We start from the raw sequence: 25609 nt of genomic DNA, 5'->3' as shown, positions 1-25609 counted from the left end.
TAGGATTGTGTATATGTGTGCTGGGTGAAGTAGCTAGGCTGCTACTGTCAGAGAAGCCTAAATGCAATGTAGCTATTCGTACAAAAATCAAGGTGCGGTCATTGTGTATGTATCTATTTACTATTGAATGGTAGCTGATGCTCTCAATGTTCATAAAAGTTGCTTTAAATTTGATATAGGTAACTATTTAATTTGCACGAGCTTCACATGTGGCAGAATTTAAGATTACACGACAGAGGTAACTTTGGAGCTTTGTAATTCACGGTGGGGACTATTCTACGGAACGGAATGGAACGGAACGGAATGATGGACTAAACTACGGAACAGAACGCTTTCTCAAATTGAAGCTTGCAACTTACCATTGCTGAAACCGCTACGAGTTATCAGTGGCACCTCCAGTGGGTGATTAAACATAAGATAAAAAGAATTAAAGGATCGATTGTGGGTTCTTGTTGGTTGTCATTAGTAACGAAGTATTAATTGTGGGATGAGCTGTATCAGTGATGTTCATCCTTGGTTCATCTACGGATATACCAAGAAGGGCACTTTATGTGAGCTGGTTTGCTCATTTTGACTTTAGAAAACAGTCTGGGCCGGCTTTTCAAGTCATATGTCAGTGTACAAATAAAGCAAGCAGGAAGACACTGGTAACAGGAAAGAGCCAGCTGAATTAAAACTTGAAGAATTTTGTGCAGTGAGAGGAGCAAATATTTTGGCAGATCGCAAAGGGGCTATATTCTGCGAACATCACTGAATTGTATGCATGGAGTTATTAACAGCTGGTGCAGTGGACTAATGCTGTATTCAATAGTGAACTGATTTTTTTCTGTTGCACAAATTCAAGGATGCGTCTGACTGCTAGCCTTGAATCAGGCCAAATGCCAAAACTCCAAGATCAACCAAATCTCAATTATAAGCCTAGCTATGCATGGAAACCATGCCCATAGCCACCAGGCAAATGTGATTTGGACCAAGATGTGTGTTTAATTTCAATGTATCTAGTCAAACCGGAAATGGAACACTCACATTAATTACATACCACCTAAGAATCCTAGGATTTCTTAAGTGTAACATTTCACATGCTTCACTTCAAACAAAACAGGTTAAATTTGTTCATCTATTTTCAAGTGATTCCCAGTCCAGCTGCATGGTCCATGAAATTACAGTGGGATCTTACAGTGTGGGCAGCTCTGTATTGGATCTACTCTAGAGTTGAGATTTCAAGGTAGACTGCCAATGTACCGACACTGTTGTAACATATTTAAGTGGAGGACAAATGAATACAGTAATGCTAGATTATTTAAGTATACAAATTTTTCATAATGAAATTGATATCCCATTTTGATTTGTACCTCCACTTTGCAACATATTCAAGAACAAGAAGTTACCACCCTTTTAATCTCCAACCGCTGTCATTAAATAACCAAGATCTCACCAGTCCTTGTTGTTTTCCATCTACAATTTTGCTTTGGAACAATAATGATCTAAAGGCTCTAATTCATATTTAGTATTTAAATCTGTAATTTACCTTGATGTGGTTTTACTAATTTTATTCTTCATTTCCTTTGAAGTTGTGCAGTATAGGTAAACAAAGATAAATTTTCTCTCCCATCTTATTGTAGGACTGAGAAAAAAATTTAATTATTTGTATACAGGCTCAAAATTGAGAAAATATAAAGCAAGTGAATTAATATTATACAGTCAGTTTGCTTTTGGATATTTAATGTCTCCAACTGTAACAAAAATTCAATGAATCCATACATACATCTCATCGCTGGTTGTCTGAACATTCTGCAAGTGATACCTCACTCAATCAACCATATATTCTGTTTATTAGACTGAATAAAGTCATGATCACCTAAACTTTTCCTGTCACCAGTAACTTTCTAGTTAATTTCTCTGTGGATATTACGCTCTGAAACTGAAGAAATTGAGTAGTCTTCTAACCTATTTATCTTGTCAAGATCACCAGAAGCAACTGACATCCAATCAGCTACTGTATTGTAGTAACAAAATTTGCCTTGGTCATGCAATAAATGAATTGAAGAGACCTGCTTGATATATCAGGTAATAGAACATTGCACTGCATGAAACAGCTATTAATATTTTATTATTATCCTATTCCATTTCCTGGAAGTTCCACTGATGAATGCAACTTCAGCAATGATAGCGGCTAGACAAGCTGTAAGTTTTGATTCAGAAAGCATTCCAATCTGTAAAATAGACCCCATCCTGGATTCAACTCACTACTCAGGCTAAGATATCTGACATTATGTAGTCCACTATTCTGTTAATGAATCATTGATGTTCACACAATATAGCCTCCTTGAGGTATCTGAATGTTTGCTCTTCACACACTGCACAAAATTCCTTTAGATTCTGTTTAGCTTGACAGAGTTGATTCAGCTTGTCACAATACTTGTTTCCTTTGTAGTGTAGCTACATACTGCCGGATTTATGCCTATTAGAAAGGCTGAGCCCCAGATTGTACATTCTAAAGTTGAAGTAAGCAAAAACAACTCACATATTAGCAAAAACAAGTCATGCATGAATTAAGTTCCCTACTTGATACATCCGAAGATAAACAGCAAGAACCCACAATCGATCTTTATCTTCTTGGGGTAGCAGCTGGAAGTGCCACCGATAACTTGTACAGCAATGGTAAGCTGCAAGCTTCAATTTGAGAAAGCATTCTGTTCCGTTGTTTAGTCCATCATTCCGTTCCGTTCCGTTCCGTTCCGTAGAATTAGACCCCACCGTAATTCACAGCCAATAAGGAATAATCCAAATATCTGCATATATCTGGAAAGTATAAGAGTTGCTCTTTCATATCAAGCACAGAAATACTTGATCAGCTTCAAGCATTACGAGCAGTGCCACTCGACCGATAATACATATTTTTGTCCGAGAACTGAGAACATTCGGACAAGTCACTATTGCAGCTCCTACAGCTAGACGAAGAAAGCTACAAGTCTGAAATTTTGCATGCAAGAGTTTATGGCCAAGACGTTTCCAAAGGCATAGCAAGAGTAGAAATATTCTTTGTGGGTTTAAAGAAAAATCGTGTCCGAACCCATGGTGGTCGAACATTGATGGCTTACTCTATAACAACTCTGGATACTATTTGGCTAAGTAGCAAGTTTCATCTAGTCCTTTGTGTGGAGCACGAAATTTTAAAAATAAATCTTGCATCTTGTGAGATACTGATAATGATATTTCTGTGAAGACAACAATCGTGCCTCCGGTTTCATGGTGGATCAAGCAATGGGATACTACAATGAACATCCCACAATGGTAGGGGTATTGTTTTGTAGAATGAGTTGATTTTTTGGTAGACCATCATGATTATGATGAATGTGTACAACAAAAAAGAGACAAATATGTAGCTATTCATCGGACTAACATGCGACCACAGATCTGATCTACACAGCAGTCAGTTGTGGGCATGGCAAGGAAAGAAAAAGTGTAACTACATGCGTACGTACATACATACATACAACAAGAAAAAGCCCTATAAGGTATCTACAAAATCTAGTTCAATCAGTCTGGGTAGATAGTCCATTCTTTACAGTTCCTCCCAAAAAAGATCCTCTGAGATGTAGAAATTGATTCCCCGGCCATTTCATTCAAAACAGCTCTAACACTGGCTTTTTAAAACAATAAAATTAATCTTGATCCACGAAAAAAACTACATCTTTAATAAGTGCATTGACTGAATCAGGAAAGTACTACTAAAAACTCAATCATGCTATTTTTACACACGGTTGGAATTTTTGCTATAACTCCATGATTGTTAGTGCGATTTCTTTCAAACCACAAAAGGTTTGCACTACGATAGTTACTCCATTCACAGAACGATTGTCAAGTTATTCTATTACGCGGTTTACCCTTGAGGCGTGGCAACAAATCACCTTTGGATTTTTGAAAAATCGCACGTAACTCCCTTGTTCTTTGTCTAATATCTACCATAATTGGACTGCAAATGTACAGTATCACACTCTTACTGCCCTCCAAAGTTTAAGTAAATCGGCCAAAGCACCAGCGAGTTATTATTAGTTTTCTAAAGTGCGCGAGACAAAGAAGAAAAAGATTAAGAAGAAAAATACAAAGAAAATATGATGGACTTTGAATGCGCGTATCTTAGTGATGGATAGGCGGATTCACCTCAAATTTGGAATAGGAAGTACCCTACTTCGAGGGAGGTTCCACTGCAAAAATGGTTAATTTCCGTCTAGCCATTATTGAGCTATGGATGCGTGAAAACAGCATTTTCTTGGTTCCTGTAAAATACACACTTGTCTGTCGCGTGCCCATACTGGCTGTACTTGGCCGCACGATATCGTGTGTCTTGATATCTCTGAAAAACATGCATTGATTCCTACTGCAATTTTTATTGAATTAGATAGTTTTAATGTAAACATTAAAAAATAACATATTAAATAGCTTTAGCATATTGTACATACACAGTCAGTAAACCCATACAGAAATAACCTGGTTGTAAAACAGGTACCTAAATAAAGTAGTCAGAATAAAATTAACAGACTTTAAATGTAACAACAGTTACTGATATCAAAGGGTAGCTATCATTAAGGTATGCAAGATACATTGAAGTATGTTTCATACTTCCTTTTACATTTTTTATTCCTTCATGTACGCATGTGTGTATATAATGTTGTAGGGAAGTATCCTTGTTCAGGCCTAGTCTTTTGGTGCCGCCCCTCCAATGTGGATAAATTGCATAGCTAATGCATAAATATCAAATAAACTAATAAATTCCATGCACATAAAGGTCGTGTGTCCGTGAGAATTATCAACTACCAAATCATCACATTCAACATAGTTTCATATCACCTACTTCCTGCACTTTAAACATTACCTTCTGCTTCACTTCCACCTGGACATTTCTGTGTAGCTGCTTGACCAGTGATAGTTGCTGGCCATGTTATGTTCCATGTTTCATCTTGTTCAGATGGACACCCTGTCAGAAATGACCACTATTATGTAAACAAAATGAGGTTGAGGTACATACATTACATTGTGGACAGTCTAATATACTGTACTGTACATTTGGCATCATTTAGTCTATAGAAGATTATGAATTAAGCATTCAGTTTCATTCTGGGTCTCAAATAAGCACCTAGTGCAGCTGATTGTTAGTGCTTTGTAGTGCTATAATCAAGGAGATTAGCAATGATTACTTTATGGTTTTCCTTTTAAACTTGAATATCCTTAGAAATACAACCACTAGAGTACAACACTGAGGTATCAGTTGATTCCGAAGAATATGGGAATAGTAGTTTGTAAACATTCCGCCTTTGCATAGTCAATGGTCTCATTCTCTTACTAAGTTGAAGAGTCGTTTGAAAGAAGCGGTATGGTGTAGTTGCAGCACACTAGCATTAGTGCTTACAAAATGTATCTTTGCAAGATAGGAAAAAATTATGCAAGTATCTAGGGATCATAGAAACAAAAAAGTAATGAAGCTGAGCAAGGGAAGTTGCCCTATACGTGCAGCTATACTAGTGCACATTTAATTCCTATTTCAATCAGCCTATAGACAACTTCCCTTGTTTCATTACAGTTCATTTCCATCCCTACATACTCAAGTTCATAACCTTTTCATTTTTTGTACTTGTTTGTTTACTATTTTGCAACAAAATTGTGACCGGTTGGTGAAAAGGGGTCTTACACATACATCCAATTTAAGAGTATTGGAAATTCGTAATGTCAAATTGGAATAAGTTATTACTTTGAAATTTGGACAGTAGTAAGCACCCACATAGGTTAATGGATGGAGAACATTTCAGGCTTGTATCTTTCTTGCACACAAAGTTATTGTCTTCCAAGTTCATAGAATTGGATGTGTGTGTGGAAGATTCCTTTTTCACAAATCAGGTCACAACTTATGACTGGTGGATGCAATGAAGAAAAGAAGGGTGATAGATATTTTATAAAGTTGATCGAACATCAAAATACAGTACACTTCTGACTATCAATTACTGAAAAGCGATTTGGCCATTTCACTTTGTTTTCAGCTACATTTTCCCAGTTACATGCACAGCACTACACTGAAGCAAATAAAACCAACAGAGTCTCTGCATTTAATCCACTCACCACAGAAATTACACACAAATTCCAATTATATAAGTGATAGCCAGTATCAAGAAGTCATTGAAAAGCTTCTCACAAATCAACATTTATACTTTGCAGTGATGGAGAGAGATACGGGAGTAAGTCCATGATGCATTACATATTGTAGCTACTGTGGTAGGTAAATAGGCACATTTCGGCCCTACACAATGTCAAGAAATGAAGAAGTCAAGCATGTAACGCTAAATATAGTCAAGATGTGCCTCGCTGAAGCATCAGTCAGTCAGTCAGTCAGTCAGTCAGTCAGTCAGTCAGTCAGTCAGTCAGTCAGTCAGTCAGTCAGTCAGTCAGTCAGTCAGTCAGTCAGTCAGTCAGTCAGTCAGTCAGTCAGACAGTCAGTCAGTCAGTTAGCTACAGTAGTTAGTTACTCATGGTTAGTTATTTGGTATATAGAAGGTATGATAAAAATTTTCAAAAAATTCAATTGAAACTTATTGAAAGTGTTTCGGGTTGCCTTCAATACTATTAGAGCTTCAATACATATACATAACAAATACTGCCAAGTCATCATGAAGGAAAGATGAGGATTCTCTGGCAGGAAAGTACTATTGGGAAAAATGCTCACCTGATTCAAGAGTGGAATTGCAGAATGAACTACTTTGTTCACCAGTACTAGTGTTACTATATATACTGGGGCAGAAATCCTGTTTTAAAAAAAAAACTTTAACTATAACCATTATTTGTTTTGCACACCTCTTCACATTGAGGTTGATCACAGTCCAAGCCTACATCAGGAAATCCATCACTGTCCGAGTCTAATCCACACACATTACCATCACCAACATGGGAGGAATTATTGCACTGTAAATTTATATAATTATAACATCAATAGGTATAAACCAATGAAGTAATGACTCACTGTACAATTTTGGGAACTACACACACATGGTGGAGTACTAGGTCCAGTGCATACTGTATGTATAGTGGTCTCAGTATCAGTATTACAGGAGCAATATACTGCATGAATAGAGTGCACAATACTACGTATTATAACAGCACAATGATTATATAGAAAATAACTCTCACTGTTTGGTTGAAATGCAGACACTTCAACATCCTCATAAATTAAATTGACTTGTTTGCGGGTTCTGTTATGTTCCCTACCATCTAAAATATTTGTGAGATTCTCTGCTATGTCTGGAGGAACAGTTGATGTTAGCAGACCAAATGATAATGTAAAGTTGAAAATGCTCGACCCATCTGGAGCAATGTAAGTTTGAGATGTAGTCATTGGCTGACGGATCTCAATAGAAGTATTCAGCATTTGTATAACCTACAGTACAGTAAATGAAGGACAAAAATGAATTAAATAAATCTTTGTGTGGATTTGCATAAACAATATAAGGTATGTATGATGCATTTATATTGTGCATATTCATCAAGACACACAATTGTGTGTCGTGCGGCCAAGTACAGCCAGTGCGGGCGCACGACAGACAAGTGTGTATTTTACAGGTACTAAGAAAATATCGTTTTCACGCATCCGTAGTTTGATAATGGCTGGACAAAATTAACCAGTTTTGCTGTGGAACTCCCTCAGGGTGGGGCACCTCCTATTTCAAATTTGAGCTGAATCTGCCAGGCCATTACGGAGATATGCACCTTCAAAGTTATTATTATTATTATTATTATTATTAAATTAATGCTTTACAGCATATAGGTACTGAAAGCAAATGGCAAGTACTAAACTACACCAACATAAAATTAATTAACTACAAAACTTAAAGTACACTAGAGGATAAAATTAGATAATTAATTAGTTACAGAACTGATTTATAGGAAAAGTGGGGAGGTAAAGTTATGGTAGTTTGTCGTAAAGTGGAGGTTTTGTCGTTCTAACACACTGGCTACAGGGACAGAGGTAGTGGAAGGTATGTACATCATTGTCATTAAACTCTTGTATGAAGTGATTCCACATAATATTATAGATGTACAATTTGTGCTTGATGGATGTTATTTGAGCTGTTAAATCCACTGTAGGTAGAGAGTTCCACAGGCGGGGTACTTGGTGAAAGTAGAAATGATGAGTTAAGTTTGTGGAGCACCTGTGGTGAACCAACTTTGCAGATGAACCAAATCTAGTGTTCAGTGAGTTAGCTAAAGTGTATGGTATTTGTTGCACGCCAACAAATTAAAGTTAACATAGTAGTCAGTGTTGCATCATGCTCTGGTATGTTCATTGCAGGCTCATGCTTTGCACATGCTATGCACATGCTATAGGAACTAAGACTCATTAGAATACCACAGAGGTCATAGGTGGCTTGTGGGATGGGGAATGTGTCAGCAACAACATACAGTATGAATCTAATTACAACTCATGCATGACATAATGAATCTAAATATACCCCAGTTGCTCCAGACGATTCTAGAACTTTCTTCACAAATTGGTGTAGAGTATAAAAAGCCACAGTGATATCAGGAAGGCTACATTTGACTAAACAGCAATCTACCTTAAGCTGGCTTATCTATCTGTATACCCACCCATCCCCCCCTCTGATAATATTTTTTATATATGTGCAAATGTGTAGCAAGAATAGCCACATGTGTACGTACCTCTGTATAAGCGTCATACAACCCTAGGTACACTCATTAGCCCCTTTTCATTTCTCTTGAGTTCTATTGGTAACTGAGGATTGAGGGCTTTGCTGCTTTACATACTATGACAACTTTATGGCTTATGTATATTGCAGACTTGTATCCTATAACTACTCAATTTTTGCTGTCAATCTTCCAGTTATAAGTAATCTAATCCAAAACAGCCAAGCTGTAAAAAAAGTGTGCGGCCCTCAAAAAGGTTATGGTGAAAAAAGATGTGAAATCCAAGGTGGCAGCCAAGAAATGGCTGTGATGGTAGGTTAATGGCAAAAATTTTAATTACGACAATTCAGGTGAATTAGGTACCGAGTCCTAGTGGAGGAGGCAACACAAATTCACCTGAATTGTTGTAATTAAAATTTTTGTAATTAACCTGCCATTACAGCCATTTCTTGGCCGCCACCTTGGATTTCACATCTTTTTTCACCATAGCCTTTTTGAGGGCTGCACACTTTTTTTACAGCTTGGCTGTTTTGGATTAGATTTCACTTCTTTTTGTATTCTATACCCCAAGCCGGCCTATTGCCGGATTTGGGGCTTTTTTAACCTATCATTTTTTCTTTACCACAGGAAGAAGAAAAGATGAAGCAGATGTTAAATACTTTAAATAATTCTGAATTTATCAGTAAATGTACAAGTTATATATCAAGACACACGGTAGTGTGTCGTGCGGCCCAAGAAGCCGGCGCGTAACACCCGTGAGTATATTGACAGGAAGAAAGAAAACGCAATTTTCGCACCTCCGTAGCTCTGTGCTACCTTGATGAAACAAGACGATTTTTGCTGTGGACACTCCCTCCAACTTCAGCACTCCACATTCCAAATTTGAGCGAAATCGCTTCAAGCATTCCCGAGATATGCGACTTCAAAAATTGGCTTAGTTTCTTCTTCCTCTTTTCGCACACTTAAAAAAACTGCTATAAAACGCGAATGCCATATCCGATCGCCTTGAAATTTGGCATACAGAAGGGGGGTAAACGGCGCATCTCTCTACCAACTTTGGCTGGAATACGATAAACAGGCAAAGAGTTATGAGCGATTATTCACGAAAAATAACACCAATATGTTGTCACGCCTACAGGGTAAACCGCGTATGGGAAGAAGCTGAAAATCGGTGGGTGAATAGGTTAACTATTGAACCTCAAACCTTTTGTGGTTTGAAAGAAATCGAGCTAAAAACCAGGAAGATACAGCGAGAAAACCAACAGTATGTAACAATTACGCAATCGAGATTAGCTAATAAAAAAAACGACTGCTTGCCACGCCTACCAGATAAACCGCTTGGGGTAATGCTTTGAAAATCGCTGTACAGATGGAGTTATCATCTTAGAAAGGCTATTCAATGGTGTAGAAGAATCAGACTTAAAGCCACGGAGTTATAACACGAAATCCAACTAGGTGTAGCAAGTGCGAGATCGAGATACTCTAATAGAGCAGTCATCCTAATAGAGCAGTCATCCTAATAGAGCAGTCATCCTAATAGAGCAGTCATCCTAATAGAGCAGTCACCTGAAGAGAAATCAAGAGATCAGCTAGAAACAAGTAACCTGTATAGAGATCAGCTACAAACAAGTCACCCTGTAGAGAGATCAGCCACGAACAATTCACTCTGTAGAGAGATCAGCTAGAAGAAGTTACCTTGTAGGGAATTCATGCAACTATAGAAAGAGATAATTCAGCTAGAAGAAATCACCTTGCAGAGTTCAGCTGCAAAGAAACCACAGTGTAGAGAGTTCAGCTACAAACAAATCGCCCTGTAGAGAGATCAGCTAGAAGAAGTTGTTACCTTGTGGAGAGTTCAGCTACAAAGAAACCATCATGTATAGAGTTCAGCTGCAACAAATCACCTGTAGAGAGTTCAGCTACAAACAAATCACCCTATAGAAAGATCAGCTAGAAGAAGCTACCTTGTAGAGAGTTCATTTACAAAGAAACCACCATGTAGAGAATCATTTACAAACTAGTAACCCTGTAGAGACATCAGCTAGAAGAAGTTACCTTGTAAAGAGTTCAGCTACATAGAAACCATTCTGTAAAGAGCTCAGCTGCAAACAAATCACCTGTACAGAATTCAGCTACAAACAAATCACCCTGTAGAGACATCAGCTAGAAGAAGTTACCTTGTTGATAGTTCAGCTACAAACAAATCACCCTGTAGAGAGATCAGCTAGAAGAAGTTACCTTGTAGAGAGTTCAGCTACAAAGAAACCATCATGTGGAGAGTTCAGCTGCAAACAAATCACCTGTAGAGAGTTCAGCTACAAACCAATCTCCCTGTAGAGAGATCAGCTAGAAGAAGTTTCCTTGTAGAGAGTTCAGCCACAAACAAATCACCCTGTAGAAAGATCAGCTGGAAGAAGTTACCTTGTAGAGAGTTCAGTTACAAAGAAACCATCATGTAGAAAGTTCAGCTACAAACTAGTGACCTTGTGGAGACATCAGCTAGAAGAAGCTACCTTGTAGAGAGTTCAACTACAAAGAAACCATTCTGTAAAGAGCTCAGCTGCAACCAAATCACCTGTACAGAATTCAGCTACAAACAAATCACCCTGTAGAAAGATCAGCAAGAAGAAGTCACCTTGTAGAGAGTTCAGCTACAAAGAAACCACCATGTAGGGAGTTCAGCTGGAAGAAGTTACCTTGTAGAGAGTTCAGCTACAAAGAAACCATCATGAAGAGAGTTCAGCTGCAAACAAATCTCCCTGTACAGAGTTCAGTTAGAAGAAGTTACCTTGTAAAGAGTTCAGCTACAAAGAAACCATTCTGTAAAGAGCTCAGCTGCAAACAAATCACCTGTACAGAATTCAGCTGCAAACAAATCACCCTGTAGAGAGATCAGCTAGAAGAAGTTATCTTGTAGATAGTTCAGCTACAAACAAATCACCCTGTAGAGAGATCAGCTAGAAGAAGTTACCTTGTAGAGAGTTCAGCTACAAATTTAAAGAAACCATCATGTGGAGAGTTCAGCTGCAAACAAATCACCATGTAGGGAGTTCAGCTAGAAGAAGTTACCTTGTAGAGAGTTCAGCTACAAAGAAACCACCATGTAGGGAGTTCAGCTAGAAGAAGTTACCTTGTAGAGAGTTCAGCTACAAAGAAACCATCATGAAGAGAGTTCAGCTGCAAACAAATCTCCTTGTAGAGAGTTCATTTAGAAGAAGTTACCTTGTAGAGAGTTCAGCTACAAAGAAACCATTCTGTAAAGTGCTCAGTTGCAAACAAATCACCTGTATAGAATTCAGCTACAAACAAATCACACTGTAGAGAGATCAGCTGGAAGAAATTACCTTGTAGAGAGTTCAGCTACAGTACAAAGAAACCACCATGTAGACAGTTCAGCTGCAAAGAAATCACCCTGTAGAAAATTCTGTCACAAACAAATTGCCCTGTAGAAAGATCAGTTAGAAGAAGTTATCTTGTAGAGAGTTCGGCTACAAAGAAACCACCATGTAGGGAGTTCAGCTAGAAGAAGTTACTTTGTAGAGAGTTCAGCTACAAAGAAACCATCATCTAGATAGTTCAGCTGCAAACAAATCACCTGTAGAGAGTTCAGCTACAAACCAATCTCCCTGTAGAGAGATCAGCTAGAAGAAGTTTCCTTGTAGAGAGTTCAGCCACAAACAAATCACCCTGTAGAAAGATCAGCTGGAAGAAGTTACCTTGTAGAGAGTTCAGTTACAAAGAAACCATCATGTAGAAAGTTCAGCTACAAACTAGTGACCTTGTGGAGACATCAGCTAGAAGAAGCTACCTTGTAGAGAGTTCAACTACAAAGAAACCATTCTGTAAAGAGCTCAGCTGCAACCAAATCACCTGTACAGAATTCAGCTACAAACAAATCACCCTGTAGAAAGATCAGCAAGAAGAAGTCACCTTGTAGAGAGTTCAGCTACAAAGAAACCACCATGTAGGGAGTTCAGCTGGAAGAAGTTACCTTGTAGAGAGTTCAGCTACAAAGAAACCATCATGAAGAGAGTTCAGCTGCAAACAAATCTCCCTGTACAGAGTTCAGTTAGAAGAAGTTACCTTGTAAAGAGTTCAGCTACAAAGAAACCATTCTGTAAAGAGCTCAGCTGCAAACAAATCACCTGTACAGAATTCAGCTGCAAACAAATCACCCTGTAGAGAGATCAGCTAGAAGAAGTTATCTTGTAGATAGTTCAGCTACAAACAAATCACCCTGTAGAGAGATCAGCTAGAAGAAGTTACCTTGTAGAGAGTTCAGCTACAAATTTAAAGAAACCATCATGTGGAGAGTTCAGCTGCAAACAAATCACCATGTAGGGAGTTCAGCTAGAAGAAGTTACCTTGTAGAGAGTTCAGCTACAAAGAAACCACCATGTAGGGAGTTCAGCTAGAAGAAGTTACCTTGTAGAGAGTTCAGCTACAAAGAAACCATCATGAAGAGAGTTCAGCTGCAAACAAATCTCCTTGTAGAGAGTTCATTTAGAAGAAGTTACCTTGTAGAGAGTTCAGCTACAAAGAAACCATTCTGTAAAGTGCTCAGTTGCAAACAAATCACCTGTATAGAATTCAGCTACAAACAAATCACACTGTAGAGAGATCAGCTGGAAGAAATTACCTTGTAGAGAGTTCAGCTACAGTACAAAGAAACCACCATGTAGACAGTTCAGCTGCAAAGAAATCACCCTGTAGAAAATTCTGTCACAAACAAATTGCCCTGTAGAAAGATCAGTTAGAAGAAGTTATCTTGTAGAGAGTTCGGCTACAAAGAAACCACCATGTAGAGAGTTCAGCTAGAAGAAATTACTTTGTAGAGAGTTCAGCTACAAAGAAACCATCATCTAGATAGTTCAGCTGCAAACAAATCACCTGTAGAGAGTTCAGCTACAAACAAATCTCCCTGTAGAGAGATCAGTTAGAAGAAGTTACCTTGTAGAGAGTTCAGCTACAAAGAAACCATTCTGTGAAGAGCTCAGCAGCAAAAAATCACCTGTACAGAATTCAGCTACAAATAAATCACCCTGTAGAGAGAACAGCTAGAAGAAGTTACCTTGTTGATAGTTCAGCTAAAAACAAATCACCCTGTAGAGAGATCAGCTAGAAGAAGTTACCTTGAAGAGCGTTCAGTTACAAAGAAACCACCACTGTAATAAATATATGTATTATATATATAATTTGTACATTTACTAATAAAATCAGAAATATTTAAGGTACATCTGCTTCATCTTTTCTTCTTCCTGGGGTAAAGAAAAAAGATAGGCTTTAAAAGTCCCAAAGCAGGCCATAGGCCGGCTTTGGGGTATACAAATACAAAAAGAAGTGAAATCTAATCCAAAACAGCCAAGCTGTAAAAAAAGTATGCGGCCCTAAGAAAGGCTATGGTGAAAAAAGATGTGAAATCCAAGGTGGCGGCCAAGAAATGGCTGTGATGGTAGGTTAATAGTAAAAATTTTAATAACGACAATTCAGGTGAATTTTGAGCCAATTGACCAAGCGGCACCAAAATTCACCTGAATTGTCATTATTAAAATTTTTACCATTAACCTACCATCACAGCCATTTCTTGGCCGCCACCTTGGATTTCACATCTTTTTTCACCATAGCCTTTTTGAAGGCAGCACACTTTTTTTACAGCTTGGCTGTTTTGGATTAGATATATATAATACATATATTTATTACAGAACTCTCTGCATGGTGGTTTCTTTGTAACTTAACACTCTACAAGGTGACTTCTTCTAACTGATCTCTCTACAGGGTGATTTGTTTGTAGCTGAACTATCTACAAGGTGACTTTTTCTAGCTGATCTCTCTACAGGGTGAATTGTTTGCAGCTGAGCTCTTTACAGAATGGTTTCTTTGTAGCTGAACTCTCTACAAGGTAACTTCTTCTAGCTGATCTTTCTACTGGGTGATTTGTTTGTAGCTGAATTTTCTACAGGGTGACTTGTTTGCAACTGAACTCTCTACATGGTGGTTTCTTTGTAGCTGAAATCTCTACAAAGTGAATTAATCTAGCTGATCTTTGTACACGGTATTTTGTTTGTAGCTGAACTATCTATAAGGTGATTTATTTGTAGCTGATCTCTCTGCAGGTTGATTTGTTTCTAGCTGATCTATCTACAAGTTGATTTGTTTGTTGCTGATCGCTCTAAAGGTTGATTTGTTTGTAGCTGAACTCTCTGCAAAGTGTTTTGTTTGTAGCTGATCTCTCTACAGGGTAATTTGTTTGTAGCTGAACTCTCTCCACAGTGACTTGTGTGTAGCTGAATTCTCGAGAGTGACTTTATTGTAGCTGAATTCTCTACAGGGTGCATGACTTGTTTATACCTGAACTCTCTTCAGTGTGACTTGTAATGTTCTGAATCTCTAGAGTGATATATTTATAGCTTAGCTCTCCACAGGGTGGCTTGCTTCTTGCTGAACTGTCTAAGATTAACTGTTTGCAGCTGAACTCCCTACAGAATAAGTTTTAGTTGTAATGTAATAAAATTCTATAATGGAGTAAATAAATTAGCCGAATGCTCTATTAGGGTGACTGTTCTATTAGAGTATCTCGATCTCGCATTTGCTACACGGAGTTGGCTTTCGAATCATAACTCAGTGGTTTGTAATCTGATTCTTCTGTACTACTGCAAGGACTTTCTATGAAGATTATTCCAGCTATACACCGATTTTCAGCTCATTGCTCTAAGCGGTTTGCCTAGTAGGCGTGAAAAATAATACTTTTTATTCATAAAATCGATCGCGTAATTGTGATACAGGTTGGGTTTTGTGTCATATCTCTATGGTCTTTATCTCGATTCGTTTCACACTACCGAAAGGCACTCCTACGATGGTTACTCCATCTACATAGCAATTTTTAACTCATTTCATGAAGCGGTTTACCCTGTAGGCGTGACAACAAATCGATCTTGTTTTATGCGAATAATCGGTCATAACTCCTGAACTATTCATCGGATTTGCACCAAATTTGATGCTAGGATTCGCATTTGGACTCCCGTTCTGTGCGCCAAATTTCAAGGCGATCGGAATACGCGTTTGTGTTTTATAGCAATTTTTGCAAGTGTGCGAAAACACGAAGAAAAAAATCTAAACTTTGGCAGCTCGTATTTCGGAAATGGCAGGAGCGATTTACTTCAAATTTGGAATGTATACTCCCCCGGCTGGCGGGCAACTCTGTAGCAAATTTGGTTCCAATCAGATAAGGGATCACCGAGATACAAAGGTGTGAAAATGACGTTTTCTTTCTTCCTGTCAATATACTCACGGTGTGGCGGGTCATACATACATTGGCGTATAATGACAAATATTGTCTTTATGCTTAAAGACAACATTTTACGCCAATCATTTCTTTAATCCTAAAGAAAAGATTTTACGCCAAGCTTGCCATTAAGTACTTAATGACAAGCTTTTACGCCACTGTCATTGGTATAAAATCCATTGTGAAAGTAATTTTACTGGGAAGTACACTATAAAAGGAAGATTTTACGCCAAGCAATTAAAAACAAAGAATTCATGTGACTATCCTTACTAATCACGTGATGCCTACCTAATATTACATAACTGTACCTGTAAGTATCCGTATTCTACCGTTTCATCATGCTTTCACTGCTCACCACAAATGTGCTGCCGAGGGGCGGGCGCCGCCATACATCAATGAATAATGATTCGTATTAGTAGCGTTTCTTTAACTGCTTCATCCAGATAGCACTTTCGTTCTATTGTAATAAAAAGAGTTTAGCAGCTGAGGCGATCTTTAAATAGAACAAATAAATGTGCGCATGCATCATTTTTGGTGCAATGCTTCATGCTGTGTGCGAAGAAGCTGGAGTCGAAAAAAAAACGATATACAAGGTGCTTTTTAGTGATTACACAGTTGTCTAAAGCTAATTTGTATTAAACTTTGTAGACCTGGATAAAGAAGCATTAGCTGTAGCAGAGAAAGTGAATTGGTTACTCCAGTGACTGCTGTGAGACCAGATGCAACCAGTGTAATGTTCTGTGGCATAAACACCCAAAGCGAGTTTCACACAGTTTCAATTTCCAGTTAAGTATTTAGCTCCTTGCTGGTGTGGTGCATCCTTTGATAATGAACTCCAATAGAAGGCTAGTCTTTGCAACGATGAAACATTAGACACCTTTGCAGATTCTGGTGTTTTAATGGTAAGCTACTAATATTACTGTAGCAACTGTTCTTTGCTAGGCCTACGGTTGTAATGATACCACATTTTATGGCCAATTTGATGTGTGATATTTATTGCCAATACTACTGAGCTGTAACTGAAATTTTAACAGCCTGTAAACAATTACACAGCCACCTTTAGCAGCTGTTGTTTACAAAATATTGTTGGCCTAGACTTCGAGATATTGGTACCGATAGAGGTGTAGTATGGGTATAGCTCAATGTTTTGGCAAAATATATTGTTAGTAAAAAGCTATCACTGTTTACCTACTTGTAACAGGATTGATTTGAGTTATTAGACAAAGGCATGCGTAGAATGCTTTGATAATTGCAAAGTATGCATGGCTTTTATTTAGTTTCTTACTGAATGAACACCTATAGCCACAAACATGACAAACAAATTGCATTCTTTCAGCTATAAACACAGGCCATTGTCTAGATTACTAAAACATGCATTGTTAGGATTCTTCAGTGGATAGACACCCCTCAGGGATGATGTAATAATCACCTCAGCTCCGCCTTGGTGATTATTACATTATTCCTTTAGGGTTTTTTATCCACTGAAGAATCCTACAACACATGGCAGGTACAAGTACAAATTCATTTCATTGTCAGTTAGTTATAATCTCATGTAGAAAACTATAGGTTGTTTGTAGATTGTGGTATGTTAAGTATCTACATGGATCAGTCCCATTGTGGTAATGATATAATGCTAATATGGACTGTAGTTGTTTACTGTTACCATCCATAGTGTGGACCATAGAGCAGCATTCAAAGAAACAATATGATGCTTAGTGATGCACTGATAAGAGATTTTGTCAATTAGCTGATATTGAAATTCACATATATAGTGGCCGATACTGATGACCGATCCAATATTTATGTTTACCAAAATTCCATTTATATTAGGTTAAATTGTGATTTTAAAACACATATTGTTAGGAAAACAGTATTATCCGGGTCTGTAAAATTAATTGGCTAAGTAATCAGCTAAAAGTATAGTGCAGAAATGTGGCCGATACACGGATGTCTGAGTATTCACTGATTAATCAGTGCATCACTAATGATGCTTTATTCTTTTGCCTGATGTAAAACTCTGTACATGTACCAGCATGTGATAGGACAGGTATGAGACTACATACAGTTTGCACCAGTGTGGTAAATTGTCATAGGGATATGCACATTACATGGTTTAGCTATATAGCTACATAGAGTTCTACCAAGAGTTAATAATAGTCGAGAGGAGAGTGTCTAACACAATACAGAGCCTCTACAAATGATTCAGCGTGATTCAAAGGGATTCTCTCAGATGTTTTAACAAGTGCACACTGCCAGAAAAAGGAAATGTGGTGATCGCACATGGGAAGAATAAAGAAATGTGATGATTAAAGTAATCTTCACATATAGAATATACTACAAATCACAGAATTTTACAGAGAAATCCCTTTGAATCACGTTGAATCATTTGTAGAGGCTCTGTATTGTGTTGGACACTCTCCTCTCAATTATTAACTCTTTGTTCTACTGTTCAGTTTATTTAGGTACAGTGAAATCTTGTTAATAGGGCCAGCTTTGGGACCCACAATAAGTGGCCCTATTAGTGAGGTGGGCATATTAATGAAAACCTCATTAATCCAGCCATAAACAAGTGGCCTTATTATCAAGGTCTTCAACAAATCAACACCTGGCTATAGTTGCTGTAACAGCTATATACATATACTACAGCATATAGGATTATTCATTACTCGAGGCATAATGGCGGCTAAGAGCATGAAGCACATTTCTAAACTATTGTCATAGATTTGGCAGATACTCAGGAGCAGCAACTTTTATGAGCAGCAACTTTTGCAGTGATATGTTGATTGTCTGTTCAACTGGCCCCTTTATTAAGGGAATATTGTGTTAGCTTTATCAGTTTGATCCTGCAGTATGTGGCCACTGGCTTTATTGATGAGGTGGCCCTATTAACAAAAATTAAATCAATGGATTTTCTGGACTTGGCCACTATAACAAGTTGACCTTATAGAGGACAATCCATACTTGACTTCTCGCCAGTTACAATGTGGTCAAGGATTAGGTTATCGTCCTGGTTCAGTTGATATTTCTGCCAGTAGTTATGATCGCATTGATCACCACAGGAAGAAAATTTTATGAGACACATGTGTCTTATCAACTGTTGTTGGTGAAATGGGAAAGATTGCTGACAAAGTGGATCGTAAAAGTGCTGCTAGTGAATGGTCAAGTGCATTGTCAGAGGCATATAAGAAGCTTGGAAGGCCTTACATGAGGGGTTGTGCAATTTCTTCATCAATCACCTACCAGTTTATAATGAGCCCATTGATGTGCAAACTATTGGCAGAAGCTGACTTCCTTGAAACTGACACAGCGTATAATGAAAACACAGAGCTCACTTACCTTTTCAATGCCACTGTGTTTGACTATACAACAATAAAATGGGCAGTTGTGGCTTGCATGAGAGGTAACAAGGAATTTTATTGTTTAGCTTTCAAGTTAATGTTTGATACATGTCAACAGGAGCATTCCCATTTTAAGGTTGGTGGAACTCTTAAAGGAATCATAGTTGACTGGAGTGATACCAAATCCAAAGGATTGCAGGAAGTGATTGGTGAAGAAACTGCTGAACTGGTACTGAAAGGCTGTAGTATTCATTGGACAAGATATTACCAGAGAGTAGCAGAAAGGGTGTACTGCAGTGTTTCAAAGGGAAACAGAAGAGCAGTGGTTGAGGCCTTCTACTTAATTGCAAAGAATATAATGATTGTAGCAGAAAAGCAGCATGTACTACAATTGTTTGATGTATTGCATGACACAGGAATCATCAATTAAACAGCTTCGCATACCACTCTCTGAAGAGCAAATCACAATGTTTCAGGCTGTGATTGGTCAGGTGCCAAGCATTGGGTGGAATGGTGGACAAGAGAAAACCATTTACGAATGTTGAGCAAACTATTTACGAAGATGGCTCCAGGTGTATGGAATAAAGCACCAATGGTGTAGAAAGAGCCAATTCCTTAGCTAAGAATGGTGACAGCAGAAAAAACCTTTGTTTTGTGCAATGCAGTCTTTGTATGAAGAAGATAAGATTTTTGCTCAGCAGTATATTGCAGCTGACGGTGGATAGAAAATAACCTATCGATTAGAAGCATCTGAGGAACAGCGAATGAAGGCTGCAGTCAAAAGAAAAGCACGACAATGTGGCAGTAAGGATAGTGCAGCAAGTTTGGGACCACCAGATAAGAAACAGCAATTTGACAACAGCCAGCAACAGAAAAGAACTAAGAAGGGTCAAAGTAAACCAGGTAGAAAATTTGGTAATTGATAATGGAGGGAGGCATGAAGTGGAAGTTTGATACCATGATGGTGTATGGTACAGAGGATGGCTGTCAACTGTTAACCTTATCACAGGAAAATGGGTAGTCCGATTTTACGATGATGATGATGAAACAACAGAAGATAATTTCCCTGACAAAGATGTGTGACTTGTCAATCAGAAGTAACTTGTGATTATTGAACAGGACGGTTTACTTCTATCACTTTGTTAATGATTGATTAGTAGTTTATCACCAAAGCAGTATGCTAACATTTGTATGCATTGTTAACCAAAAGTTGCCTCTTTTACTCAAGATACTCTAATAGAGCAGTCAAATCGAGATACTCTAGTAGAGCAGTCACAGTAGTCTTTTGAGGAGTGGTATAGCAAGCTATGTATCTAGTTATAAATAAGGAAATATAGTTGGTGAGGGCATGTATTGTCAGTAGGTGATAACTTTTTTTTGGTCTTCAACTTACAGCTAGGCTGAAGTTGCAATTCCAAAATGGAACTCCCCTTTGTAAAAGTCTGGATCCGCCCCTGGTGCATAAACAATTGTTAGGAAATAGCATTCACTGACTCTTTATATATTGTATATGTTTCAGCAGATATACATAAATCCATTGTTCAGCTTGATGTGTCATATTTACTATTTATACATCTTTGGCATCATTTTGAAATTACGTAAAAGCAGTTATTATGTTTACTTGTTGTTGTTTTTTTGTTTTGTTTGTGTACTATTTCCCTGTTAAGCAATTAGCTATGTTTCTGACTTCCTTTTATTTACAGGCCTGCATAGTAGCCTTATCACATGTCCCTAGTAGGATAGCACCTACTATGTAATTTACTGTGCTTATATGGCTTTTCAAAATGACAGGATGGAACCAAAAGGCATAGCCTGTACAAGGATGCTTTCCTACATGCGAGTAAAAAACAAGGTAGTGTAAGCAATAATTGCTGTCCCGGATGAATGGAAGAAAGCTAATGTAGTGCCAATTCACAAGAAAGGATCTAGAGGTGATCCGGGTAACTATTGACCTGTTTCATTAACCAGCATTTGCTGTAAAACCCTTGAACATATTATTTACTCCTTTATCTTTACGCATCTCAATAAATACAACATTCTATGTGACAATCAGCATGGTTTCCGCTCCAAGCGATCATGTGAAACTCAACTACTGGGTGCAGTGAACGATTTTGCTAAAGCATTGAACTCTAGAGAACAAATTGATGCTTTGTTTCTTGACTTCTCCAAAGCATTTGATAAGGTACCTCACGAAAGACTTTGTCACAAATTATCACACTATGGAATAAATGGCCACTTGCTAGATTGGATCAAAAGTTTTCTGACAGACAGAACACAATCAGTTGTTACTCATGGAGAAAGTAGCTGTCCTTCTACAGTACTTTCCGGTGTGCCACAAGGCACAGTTTTGGCACCCTTATTATTTTTAATATTTATAAATGATATTACACAAGATCTCCAGTGTACTGTTAGACTTTATGCAGATGATATCTTAATTTACAACATCATTCATTCTCCCAATGACTCTGAGCATCTTCAACAAGATTTATGTACTTTACAAGCATGGGCCAGGAGATGGCAAATGGAATTTACCCCAGCTAAATGTGTACATCTTACAATTTCAAATAAACATCATATTATTGAACATAACTATTACTTATTAGATCACCTAATTCAAAAGGTCTCCAAGGCAAAATATCTAGGAATAACATTTGATGAACATCTTACTTGGAAAAATCATATTCATAACATCTGTCAAAACGCCAATTCAGCCTTAGTTTTTCTGAGGAAGAACATCAATCATTGTCCAATTTCTGTAAGATCTCATTGCTATAAGTCCTTTGTCAGACCCATACTAGAATATGCTTCACCTATATGGGCTCCTCACCTTCAATCTTGATATTTGTGCCATAGAAAAGATTCAACGTAGTGCTGCAAGGTATACAATGAACAATTACTCCTGGAGAAGTAGTGTTACTAACATGCTCACATCACCTAATTGGCCCTCTCTAGAATCACGACGTACATTTTGCAAACTAGTCATGTTTTATAAGATAATCAATTGTCAAATGGAAGTTCCATCTATCTCATTAACATCAATGTCATCAGTTACCAGAAGTCATTCACAACGTTTCAAAATCCCACAAGCAAAAATCAACTCGTACTTATTTTCCTTTTTAACATCCACTATTAAAATAATTATGGAACACTTTCCAGAAGATATGGTCAATCAGCCATCTATAAACTGTTTTAAGGACATTTTGTTAAACCATCTGAATTTACTTTGATTTTGTTTTGTATCTGTGTGTTATACTCCTTGATGGAGTCCTACACAGTAATAAATAAATAAATTTTCGACACTCTTATTTCTGCAAACACTACCTTTGCTTTAAACATTCCTCAGACACAAATTTTGGCAAACATATTCCACTTGATATTGTACAGGTTTTGCTGTACCCTAAGTTTGATGTCAATGGCTCCCTCCCTTGACCAGTAATAGCTGAAAAGGTGAGGAGGCAAAATAATCAGTTACCATCACCATGACTCAATTGTGAACGGGCCTGCGAAACAGGGCATGTGGGTACAAACTACATCCGATCACTATACCGGTTGTATCTCACTACTGGAAAGGAATATTCGTATTCTGTAACTTGCATCATAAAACTTATTAAATGCTTACTAAGCGCTAAAAATTGCATTGTCATAGCACAATGGTACAAAGTTATGAGTGATCAAAGTTTGAAAAAGTAGGCAAAAATCATGTGCTCACATGCCCTATTTTTGCAGGCCCAGTAACAATTATCGGAGCTCACATATATTTGTGTTTCACATATCAGAAGATTATCTGACCACTGGCTAAAATTCTGAAGCCATCAAAAATTTGATAAAATTCCCATGTAACTATGAGTTCCTAACAGGCATCCATGCAAATTTTCAGCATGTAAACTTGTGTAACACAAGAGTTATGAATTATTTTTGTAAAAATGCACTCAAATTATTTGATAGTTCAATACACAATCGTCATTTAATAGTTTTACAGTGAAACCAGTTCCCTGCCAATGCTAAATCCTCTTTGCTTTATTCTTGATATCCTGGATGCTTTTATAGATAGTGCTACATAGTGTGATGAAAGGCTTGTTCGAAGTCCAATGTAGCACACTATGCATCTTATCAATTTACTAGGTGGTAGTACATTATTCTGGTATATATTCTCACTAACCTCTAATTTCAGTACAACTGCTATATCCACTTAAATCACAAGTTAGTCTCAACAGTTCAACCATCAAGTTCGACAGTAGCTGTGCTGTGTTTTACTTTGGTATTTTCAGTGAATGCTGGTGTTAATGTTTGCCTTGGCTTGTTTCCTTTATTGTTTGGTGATCAACATTGAAGCAGAAACAGATATTAGACTGCCACAGACTTTAAAGTGACAGACACCAAGTACCATTGAAGGTGCAAGGTTCCAAATCCATTATAACGAAAATACATTAACTGTCAATTTTCTTTATCATGAAACGTAATTAGTAGAAGTAGTATAATAGCCTTTAACACACTCTAATTTCTAATTGGGTCAGTCATAGCAAAGATATTCATTTAGAAATGCAAACATGGATCAAAACTCTGTGTGGTAACCATCATTTTTGGAGGGGGGGAGGTTGATACAAATTGCTAAATGTGACGGATTTGCGAAAAGGAGTCTTCCATACACATCCAATTTACGAACTTTGGCAAATCATAACTACCTGGTCACAAATATTGTCAATCATGCCACTATTTTATACCATGGAATTTTGCCGTTTCCCATTCAATAATTGAAATGTGCATTCCAGTAATTGAGTCAATCCAATAATTGACTACTTATGCTACAAGGATGAAAGATACAGAAAAGAATCCCAGACCCAGTGGTGACTTGCTAAGCAACATGCAATTCTAGGCATGCGCCAAGGGAGCCACAACAGCTGGGATCTGAGATCTTGCCTGCATTCAACCACTACTTAACTTCTCACCAATTGAGTAGGAATTTCAGTGTTGGAAACTCTAATAAAAGCACACATTTGTATTCCTAGAGCTATGGTCTTGATCACAATAATTGTAGAACTGTGTTTTCAACCATTCAGTACACACTCTTTCCATGCACTAAGATTATCTCCAATCTATGGCATGACAGTTACTGTCACGACGCTGGAACATTGAACTATGTAGCTAATTAACTCATTTAGTAATAATACTGTACGTATGATCACGTGCCATTAGAGATTCTATTGTGGGTTGTACATGTGCGCGTGCTCGACTTGAATCCCTCTACCGCTCGCTGATCCTGAGGAGAACCTGACGCTTCTACGTTTAGTCACACATCATTTTTGGTGCTGTGACCCACAGGTACGCTGAACGCTATAACACAACCGCCGCTACATTTTTGGTGCTGTGACCCACAGGTACGCTGAACGCTATAACACAACCGCCGCTACATTTTTGGTGCTGTGGACTTAGTAACGGATCATGGCAGAAGTCAAGCGAGCCATAAGTTCTCGAAGAGGGTATCGCACACACTTGAAGAAACTTTTGCAGAGTGTAGAAGAGTGTCTTTCTACTACTACTACGTCGCCCCTCACCACAGATCAAATAGCGACTCTGAGGGACCTGCACGAGCAACTTACCCGTAAGGACAGTCTCATAGCTGCACTAGATACGAAGATTCTTGAAGCTCTGGAAAATGATGAAGAAATAGAGGCTGAAATAGTACAAACAGAAGAGATTACGTCACTGATATCCACTGCTAAGGCCAAGATTACACACCGCCTTACTCCCACTAGTGCAGAAGCAGCAGCAGCTCGACATGAAGAGACACTTCCAGCAACCCACTCCCCTCCTGCTCCTCCAGAACGCCCCATTAGAGAACCTGTCTCACTCACCCGTCTCCCTAAATTGGATTTGCCCCACTTTTCAGGCAACCCACTTTTCTGGCAAGCGTTTTGGGACAGCTTTGAGGCAGCCGTACACAGCAATACAGCTCTGACTGGAGTCCAGAAACTGAGCTACCTTCGGGCTCAACTCAAGGGGGACGCATCCAAAGTTATTGCCGGTTTTCAACTTACCAATGCTAACTACACTCATTCAGTAGCTCTATTACAAGAACGCTTTGGCCAATCATACAAGCAGATTGATGCACATATGCAAGCTCTCATTAATCTTCCCACTCCTAGTCAGTCATACACAAGTTTACGTGAGTTTCATGATGCTATAGAAAGTCATATTCGTAGTCTGGCATCACTCGGGAAGACTGAAGACTCCTATGGCAGTTTGCTTGTCTCAATCATCTTTGGAAAGCTCCCTGGAAAGGTGAAGCAAAACCTAGCAAGAG

The 25609-nt window shown here is 38.1% G+C and overlaps 1 protein-coding gene across 1 annotated transcript in view; it reads right to left on the bottom strand.

The window, feature by feature from the left end:
* Positions 1 to 25609, bottom strand: part of LOC136254621 (uncharacterized) — a 145419-nt gene that overhangs the window by 93877 nt on the left and 25933 nt on the right. The window contains exons 7-11 of the mRNA XM_066047365.1: positions 7177 to 7423; positions 7010 to 7107; positions 6844 to 6951; positions 6716 to 6794; positions 4877 to 4978 (exon numbers count right to left, since the gene is read on the bottom strand). Coding sequence (XP_065903437.1) covers positions 4877 to 4978; positions 6716 to 6794; positions 6844 to 6951; positions 7010 to 7107; positions 7177 to 7423 — 634 coding nt within the window. The remainder of the gene's footprint in view (positions 1 to 4876; positions 4979 to 6715; positions 6795 to 6843; positions 6952 to 7009; positions 7108 to 7176; positions 7424 to 25609) is intronic.

This window comes from Dysidea avara, chromosome 4 (genome assembly GCF_963678975.1).
Source record: "Dysidea avara chromosome 4, odDysAvar1.4, whole genome shotgun sequence".
Taxonomy (NCBI): domain Eukaryota; kingdom Metazoa; phylum Porifera; class Demospongiae; order Dictyoceratida; family Dysideidae; genus Dysidea; species Dysidea avara.
Note: the sequence above shows the minus strand (reverse complement) of the source record. Positions and strands in the feature narration are given on the sequence as shown.